Raw genomic sequence first — 15,658 nt, 5'->3', positions numbered from 1 at the left:
CAGGCTGGTCTCAAACTCCTGGACTCAAGCAATCCTCCTGACTTGTCTTCCCAAAGTGCTGGGATTACAGGCGTGGGCCACCATGCCTGGCCCAATTGTTTAGACAAATAAGAGTCTTTTAAAATAGCACTGATTAATCAGTGTTAACTTTCTTTTTATTTGAAAAACATAATCACTAATAGAGATGTCTGATAATACTCTTAAATTTGCATTTTAAGAAAAAATGTTTTAGGTGCAGAAGAAACAAAGTTTAAAAATTGAAACCTCAAAACATTTCATTATGGCCAATGGCTTCTGAGGACTGATCATACATCAGTTAAGAGGCTTAAAGTAAACAGAATCCAATCTCTCTTTTTTTTTCTTTTTTTTTTTTTTTTTGAGACGCAGTCTCGCTCTGTCACCCAGGCTGGAGTGCAATGGCGCAATCTCGGCTCACTGCAAGCTCCACCTCCTGGGTTCACGCCATTCTCCTGCCTCAGCCTCTCCGAGTAGCTGGGACTACAGGCGCCCGCCACCATGCCCGGCTAATTTTCTTTGTATTTTTAGTAGAGACGGGGTTTCACTGTGGTCTCGATCTCCTGACCTTGTGATCCGCCCGCCTCGGCCTCCCAAAGTGCTGGGATTACAAGCGTGAGCCACCGCGCCCGGCCACGGAATCCAATCTCTTTGACCAATGTCCTAATTTGACTTGGGGATATGGGAGCATATAAATCAAAAGTATTTTTCTCCAGTCAGGTTTATTTTATTTATTTATTTATTTATTTTATTTTTTTTTTTGAGACAAGGTCTCACCTCACTGTCACCCAGGCTGGAGTGCAGTGGCATGATCTTGGTTCACTGCAACCTCTGCCTCCTGGGTTTAAGCAATTCTTCCACCTCAGCCTCCTGAGTAACTGGGACTACAGGCGCCTGGCTAATTTTTGTATCTTTTGTTTGAGATGGGATTTTACCATGTTGGCCAGGCTGCTCTCAAACTCCTGGGCTCAAGTGATACAGCAGCCAAGGCCTCCCAAAGTGCTGGGATTACATGCGTGAGCCACCGCACCCGGCCACAGTCAGGTTTTTAAATTTTTTGAAGACTATGAAAAGGTAATTTATTTACTTTTCTTATTCTAAGAAACCTGAAACATCCAGCTGAGATTATCTTAACATGTTACATTTACAGAGATATAGCACAGAGTGGCTTTTAGTTATCCAAATACTTTTCATTTCAAAATATTAATGTTAAGGAAGAAACTTGTCATTACAAAATCTTAACATTTTCAAAGTTCTCCAAAAGACTGTGCCATTAAGAAATAACCAAGCAGGCCGGGCGCGGTGGCTCACGCCTGTAATCCCAGCACTTTGGGAGGCCGAGGTGGGCGGATCACGAGGTCAGGAGATCGAGACCATCCTGGCCAAGATGGTGAAACCCCGTCTCTACTAAAAATACAAAAAATTAGCCGGGCGTGGTGGCGGGCGCCTGTAGTCCCAGCTACTCGGAGAGGCTGAGGCAGGAGAATGGTGTGAACCCGGGAGGCGGAGCTTGCAGTGAGCCGAGATTGCGCCACTGCACTCCAGCCTGGGCGACAGGGCGAGACTCCGTCTCAAAAAAAAAAAAAAAAAAAAAAAAAAGAAATAACCAAGCACAGAAGTGGAGAGGCTATGACTATTAAATAGGAGGTTACAAGATGATTGGTTTCACATTCTTCTTAAATCAGAAAACAGGAAATAAATCCATCTATGCTTCAGGTTTACAGCTAGTTTACCTTAGCCAAAAGCTGCAAAGGGATACAGAGGCTGTGAATTAAAAGATTACCTGCAGCAGAGATTTCTTCCTTGACATGAATTATTAGGATATTAGAATCAGGGCTATAATATGAGACTATTTGGAGAATACTGTATAATAGACAGAACAGAGATTTTAAATCCAGGCTAAATGCTCACTTGGGGCAAGTTACTGTTTTCTGAACCTTCGTTTCCTTCCTTGAAAAATGGGGATAACACTACCTACCTCTTTAGGTTTTTGTTGGCATCAAATGAAAACATGAATAAAATATCTAGCACAGTATCTTACGATAAGTGCTTAAAATGTTATTTTCCTTTCCTGCCTTGCCTCTTCTGATTTCAGTGTATGATATGTTCTTTGGCTTGACAGTAGAGAAATCTTGTAACTACCAGTATTTGAATGGTGATTTATTTGTATTTCCACAAATACTTCATTTCATCCTTATGACAACTCTATGAGGCGAGTATCATCATTCTTCTTTTAAAAATGACATCAAAGGGCCCTTTCCCTTTGCTAGTTTGGCTTTCTATCTCTTCACCATAATACCTCGTGGCAGTGAGTACAACTATACGCTGAGTCCCGTGAGTCCTTCTAGTAAATCACTGAACCTGGGGGTCATCTGGGGACCTTCCCAACAGAAACAGGTAAGACAAGTCTTCTAGAAATTCCTACTCCAAATCCAGTGTGCTATACTCTTAAATTCACTGGTGGTATGGTCTGAATGTTTGTGTCTCTCCAGAATTCATGTTGAAATCCTAACCTCCAAAGTGATGAAATCAGAAGGTGAGGCCTTTGGAGGTGTCTAAGTTCCAAAGGATGGTGAATGTGATTAGTGCTCTTACAAAAGAGGCCCCAGAGAGCCATCTAGTCCTCTCCACTAAGTGAAGACACAGTTAGAAGGCATCTGCTATGAACTAGAAAATGAGTCCTCATCAGACACCAAATCTGCAAGTGCCTTGATCTTGGACTTCCCAGCCTCCAGAACTGTAGGAAATAACTTTCTGTTGTCTATAAGCCACCCAGTCTATGGTAGCAGTCCAGACGGACTAAGACAACTGGAATCAGAGTTTCAAACTTTAGCTACTTTAGGTTCTTACATGATGACTGGAGATATATTTCAGGGAACAAGGTAGATGAATTCTCTCTCTCAGCCTTAGACACCCCTACTCTCCCAAGGTTTCCTAATGCTTTTTGCTTCTGTGACTATAAATCATTTTAGATTACAAAATCATCAGTTCCTCACCTCAGAAAATTGAAGTCTGTGTCACAATAGATAATATATGTGAAAGATTTCTATTGGTAAATCCTATACTAAAACATAGAGCATTTGATAAAACTTTAAAAAGTATACTCATCCCCAAGCCACCAGATCATCCTTACCCTGAACATGCTGAGTTAGTCCTAGTGTTTTCTGTACATCTCGGCAGATCTTGGAGAGGCAATACTGGAATTCCTCATCGCAGTCATTCTTGCTTTTGCCACAGGTCTCATAGCACCTGTCGTGTTGGTTGCAACACTTTGTCAGGGAAGGGATACCAATGTTAAGCTGCAAAAGGCATTTGGATGGATTACTGTCAATGAAATGCAAAACTCCTCTGTAGTACCACATTCAAATAGACTAAATAGGTATAAATGATAATGACTGCTGTATGGATGGTTCCAAAATCCATTTCTGTCTACAGATATTTTCTGTGTTATAAATCTCCCCATTACACCTACCCACACCCACCCATGTTACTCTCTCAGCCATGCCTCATTGCTCCCTATTCTGCAGCGTTAAGACACTCACAGTTACCTGTCAGTAACAAAACTTCCATTTGTCCAAAACACAAAACATAAGTTTTAAAAAAAGAAAGATAAGGCTAAGTCCATTAAAGATTCTCCAGGGGCTAGGCAAGTATGATTTTTGGATACTCAAAGTGTTTGTGGCCTCTCCTTCCAAATAAAATTTACTTTATGTGAAATATCACAGAAAACTTTCCTACAACTCAAATTTTTTTTGTTTTTTAATCTTTAAATATTTCTCCATTCCCCAAAGATACTATTACTCTGAATCTATAACTTCAATTATTTTAAATAACTTTATACACAAAATCCTTTTGTCTAGGAATCATTCTCATCAACATTTTTTTCCCATACTTGGCTTAGATCCAGTCTCTCCTACAACAACCACACAGCTATCCCACTTAGCCTTGTTTTAATGTAGAAAACATGATTTATCTATACTTTTTCTAAGTAGCAGTACTTCTGTACTCCAAACTTTTCAACTATGTATGTGATATTAGGAAATATCATTTAAATAGTATGAACATCTATAAGATTCAAAAATAAAACAATTTTACTTCATTTACTTTTGTTAGTTTTTCCAAAAAGAATCTAATAAACCTGATCACTCTTACACCCAGCTAAATTATTTGTGAATCTAAGAACATGCTGATAGTCTTATATGACCAAAAGTATTACATGATTTACCAGTTACAAAACTTATCAAATAAAAGACAATATTTACATGAACACCAAACAGTGGAGAGCCACATCCATTCGGTGGGGAGGGTTTATAACCATAACGTGGGAAAGGCTTAGATCCTATAAAATATAAATGGTATCATAATTAATTTTCAAATATGATAAAAGTAAAATACATACTCAAAAAGGTCAATATGCTACATTAGCCTTAGAAATATTTAATATTTACTTGGATGCTAACATAAGTGCATATGTCTTTATTCTGATGAGCATTAAGAATGCTAATTAGACTTTTTATTTCTCCTGTGGTGAGGAATATATACAAATGTGCACATATATACACACATATATAGCAATTCATAAAATGTAATTATTTGTAAGCCTATGCCATACGAAACATACAAAAGCTTATCCTGGACTTCTGGAGATTTCAGAGGTCACTTGCCAGATAGGGTTCATATGTATGAAAGATAAATCCACCCTGTTTCCTATACATTCTAACACTTTGTTTTTTAGAGCTAAGACAGTATCTTCACAACCTCCCACAAATGCTTCATTGCATACAAACCTCAATAACCATCAACCAACCAGTTTACTTGGGCAAAGCCTAAGGCTAAGGAAGACAAGGTCATCTGATGATCATTCAATACCCTTAGCACTACAAGACATTACAGGACCACGCATTCTGCCTGCTGCCTTCCCACCCAGTCAACCATTCCACAAATATACTCCTTTGCCATCTAAGGAAAAGGTTAGGAGGGATACTTGGTGAACTACGGTACTCCAGAAGTACTGTAGTTCTAATGAAGTACTTATAAACAACAGAAGACTTGGAAGGCTAATGTTCCCCAGTAGCATCAATGGTTCAGTAACAAGGAAAAAGATGACATTATCATAGCAATCTTAAATTTTGGAGGGTACTTCAGAAACATCTCACCTCATTTAATACAGGTTTACCTCAGAGATATTGCAGGTTCAGTCCCAGATCATCACAATAAAGCCAATATAACAATGAAGTGAGTCACATAAATTTTTTTGGTTTTCCAGTGCATATAAAAGTTTTGTTTACACTATGCTGTAGTCTATTAAGCACTCAATAACACTGTCTAAAAAAACCAATGTACAGACCTTAATTTAAAAATACTTTATTGCTAAAAAATGCTGACACAGATACTAAGTGAGCACATGCTGTGGGAAATATGGCACCGATTGACTTGCTCAATGCAGGGTCGCCGCTAACCTTCGATTTGTTAAAAAGCAAACAAACAAACAAAAACCCCACAATTATCTGTGAAGTGCATTAAAGCAAAACACATTAAAATGAAGTATGCTGGTATAGAAATCACTTCAACCTACCAGTCACCTACTGTCTCTTTGAATGTTTCCCACAACCCTCCTACATCAAGAAATAACCTATTCTACTGTGAAATGACATCAATTGTTAAGACATTCTTCTGCCTTCTTTTAAGTTCTACCTATAAACAATCCTAGGCCCCTTGGGGAAACAGAAAAATAAGCCAACTCCCTATTTTACACAATAATCCTTTCAAATATTTGGGGCTACAATTTATCTTGCCTTCTAAAATGAGATATTCCCAGGTATTTTACCCTAAGACATGGCAGTTTCCAAATACAACCCCACAGTTGGATACATAGGAGTGACACAAAGTATTCCGCCAATTTTCATTTAACATTTATTGGTAGGAGATTTTATAAAGACAAGGTTACCCTCCAAAAGTAAATTGAGGGTAAAAAAGCAACTCTTTCAGTAATCAACCATCAAAATAAGTAACCCCTCAAGGTAATAACTGAAAAATGGTTTCGGCTGGGCATGGTGGCTCACGCCTGTAATCCCAGCACTTTGGGAGGTTGAGGCGGTAAAACTGCCTGAGCCCAGGTTTTCAAGACCAGCCTGGACAACATGATGAGACTCTGTATTAAAAAAAAAAAAAAAAAAAAAGAAAAAAAAAAAAAAAAATATATATATATATATATACACACATGAATTTTAAAAAAATAAAAAAAGAAAGAGAAAAAAAATAAACGGTTTGAGTGACTTGCTCAGAAGTTCCATGCTCAACTAAGGTCACCATACATAGCCTCAAGAGAGTAGTATAACCTCATGAAGATATAAAGCTATAGCCTGGGCCGGGAGCGGTGGCTCACACTGTAATCCCAGCACTTTGGGAGGCTGAGGCAGGTGGATCACCTAAGGTCGGGAGTTCAACACCAGCCTGACCAACATGGCGAAACCCCATCTCTACTAAATATACAAAATTAGCTGAGCAATGTGGTGGCACATGCCTGTAATCCCAGCTACTCGGGAGGCTGAGGCAGGAGAATCGCTTGAACCTAGGAGGTGGAGGTTGCGGTGAGCCAAGATCGCGCCATTGCACTCCAGCCTGGGTAACAAGAGCAAAACTCTGTCTCAAAAAACAGTAACAGCAACAACAAAAAAACAAAACCTATAGCCTGCTCTAAAGGAAAAACGTATACAAAAAGGAATGGTTAAGATGAGTCTAGAAAAGGGAAGGCCAATGATAGCACTTTGTCTTGTTTCTCCAGCCCTGTCCATAAGGAAGGGTTGTTTCTGGACCCTTGGAAGATGAGGGTAGATGACTCAGGCTATCATAGATGAGTTACCGTGATCCTTCAACTCTTATCTCCTACTTTTAGTCCTTCATTCTTTTTTTTTTTTTTGAGATGGAGTCTCGCTTTGCCTCCCAGCAAGCTGGAGTGCAGTGGCACGATCTTGGTTCATCGCAACCTCTGCCTCCTGGGTTCAAGTGATTCTCCTGCCTCAGCTTCCCCAGTAGCTGGAATTACAGGAGTGTGCCACCAGGCCTGGCTAATTTTTGTATTTTTAGTAGAGACGGGGCTTCACCAGGTTGGCCAGGCTGGTCTCAAACTCCTGACCTCGTGATCCACCTGCCTCGGCCTCCCAAAGTGTTGGGATTACAGGCGTGAGCCACTGTGCCCGGCCCAGTCCTTCATTCCTAAGAAAACAGTTTATGACTTGGCTTACTACTTACAAGGGCCTACAGAGGAAGGTCCAGTGGGCATCTCAAACTTAAGCTGTCCCTCCTGACATTCATCTCAAATTTGCTCCATTCACAGTTCCCTGTTTTCAGTTAACAGTAACTCTGTCCTTCCAGATGCTCAGAGCAAAAATGTCAGCCATTTTTGCTTATGTTCTTGCGTTCTTATACCCCACGTTCAATCCAACAGTATATCCTGTTGACTCTACCTTCAAAATATTCACAATCTAATCACTTCTTACCACCTCCACTACTACCAATCCTGCTCCAAGCCACAATGGATTATTGCTATAAACTCCTAACTATTTGCCCTACTTTGGTTCCCCTGCTCCACACCAACCCCCATAATCCAGTCTCAACACTGAGCACAAATGATCATATTAAAATGTTAGATCCAGTCTTTTTCTGCTCAGAGCCTCTCTAATGGCTTCTCATCTTATTCAGAACAAAAGCCAAAGTCTATAAAGCCTATGAAACCCTGTATAACCTGGTCTTCCCATGATTTCTCTGACCTCATCCTCTTCCTAGTCTCTCTCTTCCTTTCTTCCTCAACCTATTCCTCTTTGCTGTTCCACAGACACTGCAGGTCTGCTCCTGTCCCAGGGCCTTTGAACCTGCTCTTCCTGTATGTGGATGCTCTTTCTCCTGACACTAGTTTCTCCTTTACTGCTATGCTTTGAATGTTTGCATCACCCCAAAATTCATGTTGAAACCTAATCACCAATGTGATGGTATTAGAAGGTGGGACTACTGGAGGTGATTAGGTCATGTGGACAGATCTCTCTTGAATGGAATTTGTGCCCTATAAAAGTGGCCCTAAAGAGCTGCCCTGCCCCATCCATCACCATGTGAGGACACAGCTAGAAGGTGCCATCTATGAACAAGGAAGTGGACTCTTATCAGACACTGAATCTGCCAAACGCTTGATCTTGGACTTCACAGCCTCCAGAACTGAGGAATAAATTTCTGTTGTTTATAAGCCCCCCAGTTTAAGGCATTTTGTTATAGCAGCCTGAACAGAATAAGACATTCACCTTCTCAGCAAGTCTTCCCTGACCATACTATTTGTAGCACATATGACCTTCTAACATACTATATCACTAATCTACTTATTTCATTATGTCTCCCCATTCTAAAATGTAAACTCCTCAAAAGCAGACATTTTTGTGTTTTGGATTCCCAATGCCTAGAACAGTGCCTGGAATAACTTTGTGATGAATTTTTGCAATAAGTATGTGATGAATTAATGAACAGAAGACTTGGAAGGCTAATTTCCATGGCGGTTGGAATATTCATTATAAATGGAGATTATCCATTAAGAAACCCTGCTGTTTGCCCTAAACTCTCTTTTGTGCTTGGTGAGCACTCATCAGCCTCCAAAGACTGATCACTTCTAGCTTGTCGCATCTCTTTAAAATACGGCACCTCAGACTGAACACTGTAGGGTAAGATGGGCTTTTTAACCTTTTGTGCTGGATAAAGTACTTGTATTAAAACAGCCTAACATAGTATGTTTCAGCTGTGCCTCACTGCTAACATAGACAGTAGTAAAAAAAAAAAAAAAAAAAAAAAAAAAAAAAAAAAAAAATCATCGGTTCTTTCTAAAATGGACTTTTTAATACCTACTGCTAGAGGCTTAGCACTTCTGCAATTTAATTCTGAGCCTAAATATAAGATTGTATATAAGATCCAATCTTGTTAGTTTCAGTTCACCATTCTCGACTGCTGAGCAGTTTTTAAATCTAGAGCTATTCACCCAGTGTTGCCTGTTGCTCCCAGATATTCACAAACTTAAGATGCAGATATTAATAAGGACAGAGGTCCACTACAGATGAGTCCTCTCTCCAAGCAGCCGTGAAGTCATCAAATAGTAACCAGTTTTTCTCACAGGAGTATCATGAGAAACTATACATTTATCTATAGTTTTCTTTGCCCTAACACACTATAAATCTCTTCACAGAAAAGGAGGCTGGATCAGCATTTAATTCCTGGGAAGCCCATTCTAGTTCCTCAAGCTTCATCATGAAACTCTCTTTAGTCAGGGGTTTTGACAATCAACTGTTTAAAATGTTTAGAAACATATCTAGAGATACACAATAAGTAATAGGTCAAGTTGTTACTCTGAAAAAAGTACAATAAATACACCAGAGAATGTTCAAAAAGTCTGGAAACAGGAATAATAGTGTATTTACAATATATATTTTCAGGTTACAACTGGACTGTTTTAAATTTAGAAGTATATCATCTAAAAAAGTGTCTAGTGGTTAATGAAAAACATATTGAGTGTGTCATTTGAAAATAAAACATGTTTATCCTATGTTTCCAACTTTTTAGACACCTTGTACATTCTCCCTCCCTCCCATCTGCCAGTCTAGAGATTTCTGGCACCTCACCCTTTTCCATGAGAAGCAAAGATTACCATCCTCAGACCACCGATATGGGCCTACGGCTTTAAAGACATGTCTCAATTGTCTTTTTTTGTTTGTTTGTTTGTTTCTGAGACTGAGTTTTGCTCTTGTTGCCCAGGCTGGAGTGCAATGGCGTGATCTCAGCTCACCGCAACTTCTGCCTCCTGGGTTCAAGCGATTCCTCTGCCTCAGCCTCCCAAGTAGCTGGGATTACAGGCATGCGCCACCATGCCTGGCTAATTTTGTATTTTTAGTAGAGACGGAGTTTCTCCATGTTGGTCAGGCTGGTCTTGAACTCCTGACAGGTGATCCACCTGCCTCGGTCTCCCAAAGTGCTGGGATTACAAGCGTGAGCCACCACGTTCAGCCTACCTTTTTTTTTTTTAAATCAGAAAGATACTTCCTCAATGTAATACAACAGCAGTACTTCTATTTTTCCTTCCCTTTATATTTTATCTAAATCCATAGACTCTGATTCCAAATCTATAAAAACATTCCTGATGCTGATGATGTGTGTAATGACAGTGATACATATATATGAGTATGCATGCGTGTACATATATAGACATTTTCTCATAAGAGATAATTACCTTTGAATGGGAGAATGATCAGACACAAATGAAGTCAGCAAAACTAAAAACATGCCCACCATAGGAGAATAAAGAGGAACAGAGATAGTACAGAAAAGGTCAATTGGCAAAAATGAGAATGGAGGTACGAGGAAGTAGGAGGCTGCTGTGTCAAACAGGGCTAGTGGTTATAACTGTCTTAAGAAGAAAAGTTGATAAAAATCAAGTAATAAAGAGCCAACATCTACTGTACATGAAAAACTGGATAAGAACACCATGAAATAAATGCTGGTAAAAAGTTTGGCTCCCCAGTGTAAATGGCAAAAGGGGCATACATGTATGGTTCTTTAGTTTCTTTCAAGGCAAACTCCTAATGTCATTTCCTCAGAGAGGCTTTCCCTGCTTACCCCATCTAAAATAGCACCCCCTCTCTTTCTAGCATTTATTGACCTAATTAACATTAACATTAGTCAGTTGCTATGAAGAAAGCACTTAGTCTTGCTCACCTAGAAGATATTTAGCACACAGTGGGCACCCAATAAATTACCAGATTAAAAAAATGGGAAACATTCTTTGATGAAATTAAAATAATTCTTTATCCACAGCAAAAAACTGAAAACTTGGAAGTAACTAGTTTCCTGAGAAATTCTAAAGTACTTTGAAGTTCTAAATTCACCTTTAAATTAAAATAGTTATTTCTGAACAAGCAAATTATATAGACAGTTCTTTATTAGAGGTTGATTCAGACACCAATGTTACAAATGTATTAATATTTTAAATTTTGTTATAGTTTTATAAATGGCTAAGCATTTTAAAAATTAGCATTTCTACTGGTGCCAGTTTTTACAAATAAAGCAAAAACTCAATAATGGAAGAAACAAAATCAGAGTAACATCAAAACACCATAATGTGTCCTCTAAAATTTGTAAGCGGATACAAACCAAATCCACTGTGTACAACTGCATGGAAAGACTATTCATTAATTTCCATTTTTGACTTAAGCAATAGCTCCTTCTCTTGACTGTTTATCATTTGTATGGACTGCTGAAATCTAAAGATTTTCGTAGACTGAGACAAAGTTGATTCTTTTCCATGTATTTTTTCTAAATTTGATGCAAATAATTCCAAATAGACCAACTGTTTTCACCTGACAGAATATGAAGCAGATAACAAGCACAAGAAGTAGTCTGCTGAGTCACACAAAGGTCTCACCGCAGAGTTTTGTAAGATTCCAACCTGCACTCCCAAACACTTGAGACTTTAAGTATTCATGATCATTAATCTCCAAAAGGTCCTTATATTACTTTATTTTTCTAGTCTGTTCACTTTCCTATTTTCCTCAAATCTCCAACATCCCCATTCCCCATCTTCTCTGTCAGCCGATGACCTGGATTCCTACTTTACTGAGAAAAGCAGGCAATCAGGAGAACTTGAACATCCACCCACTTAACCAGCATCAGTGCTCATATCCTCTACCTGTGTTCCTATTAACAGGGCTATGCTATATGCTCTTGGCCAAACTCTCCAAGTATGTACTAGAAACCACCCCCTCTCACTTACCCAAGGCTATGACTCCAACAATTCTCTCCCTCGTCAGTATTTCTACTCTCCACTGAACCATTCTCAAAAGCATACAAATATGTTATTATTTTTCCTAATGCCTGGTATCATTTTTGACTTAACTCATACCTAACTTCCAAGCCATCAGCAAATCTTTTAAGTCCTTCCTTCAAAATATATCCAAAATCCAACTACTTCTCATTACCTCTGTTGCTACCAACCTGAGCAAAATCACCCGTCTTTTGTCTGGACTCCTGCATGCATCACCCTGCTTCCATTTTTACTCCCCCACTCCCTTGACCCCTTCTGTTCTCAGCACAACAGCCAGAGGGATCCTAGAAAACATACATCACTGAATTAATTAACGACTTATTCATCATTCTAAAAACATTTACAAGCCAGTTTTGTGTTCTATTTTTCAAAGGAAATCGAAAAGTTTTCTTCCTTAAATCTTCCTTGCTGTCAGGGAGAAAAAAGTTGAATAAAATAACGGATCATCAAATTTATTTCCCTAAATACTTAACTCTCAATAAGGCCTTTTTCCTACCCAAGAGAGGATGGCCAAAACTAAGGGAGCAAGTCTCCATAATGCCAGTCCCTCAGGTAAAGCAAGGACATGTGCCCTTTATTTGACCAACCTCTCCCTACCATTAACTCACTCTTTTTTTTTTTTTTTTTAAGCTCTCTTGCTCTCTTTCTTGCAACTAAAAACACCCCTTAATCACCACGTTTCTCCAGATTTGGGATTGTTCTGTTTGGTTCTGATTTGGTCACCTGAATTCCAAAATATAGGAAAGGTTGAATCATTGTTCCAGAGAGGCTGCTCCAGTAACAGCAATTTTATTATTATTATTATTATTATTATTATTATTATTATTTTTGAGACAGAGTCTCGCTCTGTCACCCAGTCTGGAGGCACGGTCTTGGCTCACTGTAACCTCTGCCTCCCAGGTTCAAGCTACTCTCCTACTTCAGCCTCACAAGTAGCTGGGACTACAGGTGTGCACCACCATGCCCAGCTAATTTTTGTATTTTTAGTAGAGACGGGGTTTCACCATATTGGCCAGGCTGGTCTCAAACTCCTAAGCTCAACTGATCCGCCCACCTCAGCCTCCCAAAGTGCTGGGATTACAGGCATGAGCCACCACACCCTGCCTAATTTTTTTTTTTTTCATTGAGATTCAATTATCTATCAGTATGGTGACTTGGACTTGAAACCACATGTCCGTTAAACGTAGAGTACTTACTAAGACAAAAAAATTTTTTTCACTGAGGCATATAACATTTCTTAAATTCTCAAATTCCTTTGTTTTTTGTGCCAGAGACCTTCCTCTAAACTCCAAATAGTAAATTTTGAGAAGTCTGTAGATGAAAAAGATTAAAAAGAAAGATTAAGCCAGGTGTAGTGGAGGCATGGCCTATACTCCTAGCTATTTGGGAAGCTGAGGCAGGAGAATTACTTGAGCCCAGGAGTTGGAGGCTGCAGGGAGCAATGATCACACCACTGCACTCTAGCCTGGGCACAGAGGGAGACCTTGCCTCAAAAATATTAACAAAAAATAAAATAAAAAGATTAAAACAGTATTTTAACAAGGCTGGTATTCATTCAACTTCAGGGATGTTTTAAATGTAAATAAACTCTAGAACCCTAGACTAATAAATTTATGAAGACGACTCCTTCCAAGTCTTCCCTATCTCTGTAAATGGCAACTGTTTCCTTCCTTTGGCTCAGGCCAAAACCTTCAGTCATCCTTGACTGGCCTTTCTCCTCAGGTCCATTGCACTTGCTATTCCCCCTGCCTGGAATGCTGTTTCTCCAAATAACCACATTCCCCCCCCTTACCACGTGCAGATTTCTTCTCAAATATTCTTTCATCAGTGAGGCCTTTGCTGAACAACCCATTTAGAAGAGTAAATTGCCTCCAACATGGCCCCTCGTCTGCCCTGATCAGACTCCACACTTCCCCTAATTTTACTTATTTACTAGTTTACTGCCCATCTCTCCCTCACCAGAACTCAACCTTCACGGACAGATTTTTGTCTGTTTTATTAACTGCTGAATCTCAAATTAGAACAACATCTGACGCACAGTTGGGACTCAAATATTTGTATAATGAATAGGAATGACTAAGTAAAACTGTAACATTTGCTTCAGGAAAGGCAACTATTTGATCCTTAAATTATGCACTTAATCCTCCGAACAAGTTCTACAAGAATAAAAACATCTTTATGGAGCATACGTTTAGGTGGTAACGTTTAGGCACAAATTTAAGAAGCAATGCAACATGTCTCAGCACTTGTTCAGCGCTTTAAAGTATACAAGATACAGTTCATCCTTTACTTCTATTAACATAAAACTAGAAATTATCTTGAAAATTGCAGGCAGCAGGTGGCATCACAGGTTTACATGATACCGGTTCCTTTTAAGTTCACCTATACAATCAGGTTCCAACAATGAAGTCACTGGATCCCCTATTATTTTCCGCTGCCAGCATAATGAGACTCCAACCTTGGCTAATCTTATTGGAAACATGATCTCCCAAGTGCTCTCTTAACATTTTCAATTTCCAAACAAAAGTCCAATATTTTTCTGACCTATTAAAATATTTAAGCACTCAAAAATGTGCTACAAAAGAACCATCTCTGCCTGAAATACTGAGTTGATTAGTACTCATACTGCCACCAAACAAGTTCTCAGGTTCAAAGAGAAAGTTCAAAAAATATTAAAAGAGTAAATGAAAATAACTGTATTAACGTTAACCAACAATGAGGACGAGGCGGGTCACTGATATCTAAGGAAAGAAGAGTTATCGGAACGCTTTCTCAACACTCGAGTACACCAAAAGTCTGTACAAAGGTCGCAAGTTATTGTCTATGGGTTTGCAGGAAAAAAACCATTTAATATCAATTATAGAGAACGTTAATACGGCATGGTTTTTAAATTCTCAGTTTGCTTCGCATGTTCATCCAATTTACAGAAGCAAAAATGAGCTAAAATCAGTCTGTTCCACTCTATTCCCATGATTCCTACGTCAGTAAGTTATTGGGCAACTTGGTGCAATTGAGGGGGGAAAAGGTAATTCAGAAGCAATGCAAATGGGACGGAGAGTACACTCAGGTGACCTCTCACATTCTAACAATAGTGGTGCGAACTTGTACCCAGCTTGCTCAATCACTAGAACGGCAAGATTCTAGCAGTGGTTAAGATTCTAGCAGTGGTTAAGTTTTTCCACAGCCGAAGGACACCGTCAAGGTCTGCCTTGCATCTGTCACTCACACCTCCAGGACCTCCGTCACCCCAATCCCCCGAAAGCACGAGCCCTCGCTCGGCCCGGGTGCCCCCTCACCATCACTGCATTTATACTGGCAGAGCCCGTCCTCGCCTCCCAGGAGGTCCAAGGCGGCGTTCAGGTACGTGTCTATCTTATGAACGCCGTTCCGGATGGTCTTCAGGGTGGCCCTCCAGTCGGTGGTCTGGGCCTGCTCCTGGCACCTGACAACAGCGGCCATGAGGAGCAGCAGGAAGGTGAGCGCGAGGCGCGAGAGCAGGGCCATGCGCGCAACGCCGGGCTCTACGGGTCCCCGAGCCGCGGCGGGGGGCGCGTTCCTACAGAGTCCCCGGGACGCGCTAGGCAGCGGCGCGGGCCCCGGGCTCAGCAGCCGCCAGCTCCATATCCACGCCTCCTTCCCGGCTAGCCGGCAGGAACCGCCTCAGGCAGGCAGCGCCGCCGCCGGGACGCGCCCGCTCACCTAGACCAGCGCGCCCGCTCACCTGGGCCAGCGACCGTCCCCTGTGCGCCTGCGCCGGAGCACGGCGCGTCAGCGGCGCACGGGAGGGGCGGGACGCGC

At 40.4% G+C, this 15,658-nt stretch overlaps 1 protein-coding gene across 3 annotated transcripts in view; it reads right to left on the bottom strand.

Moving 5' to 3' along the window:
- PLA2G12A (phospholipase A2 group XIIA) overlaps nucleotides 1-15,658 on the bottom strand; it is a 22,713-nt gene extending 7,055 nt beyond the window's left edge. For 2 of the 3 annotated variants that reach the window (XR_010120304.1, XR_010120303.1), the window contains exons 1-3: nucleotides 15,157-15,612; nucleotides 4,278-4,354; nucleotides 3,149-3,314 (exon numbers count right to left, since the gene is read on the bottom strand). Coding sequence is in view for 1 of the 3 variants with exons in the window: in XM_055274910.2 (XP_055130885.1) it covers nucleotides 3,149-3,314; nucleotides 4,278-4,354; nucleotides 15,157-15,364 (451 nt within the window). In the remaining 2 variants the exon portion in view is untranslated. Of the gene's footprint in view, nucleotides 1-3,148; nucleotides 3,315-4,277; nucleotides 4,355-15,156 lie in introns of all 3 variants that reach the window. The other variant, XM_055274910.2, reaches the window with a different exon arrangement.

The sequence above is a fragment of the Symphalangus syndactylus genome, chromosome 4 (assembly GCF_028878055.3).
Source record: "Symphalangus syndactylus isolate Jambi chromosome 4, NHGRI_mSymSyn1-v2.1_pri, whole genome shotgun sequence".
NCBI classification, from domain to species: Eukaryota; Metazoa; Chordata; class Mammalia; order Primates; family Hylobatidae; genus Symphalangus; species Symphalangus syndactylus.
This window is presented reverse-complemented; position numbering and strand designations above follow the sequence as displayed.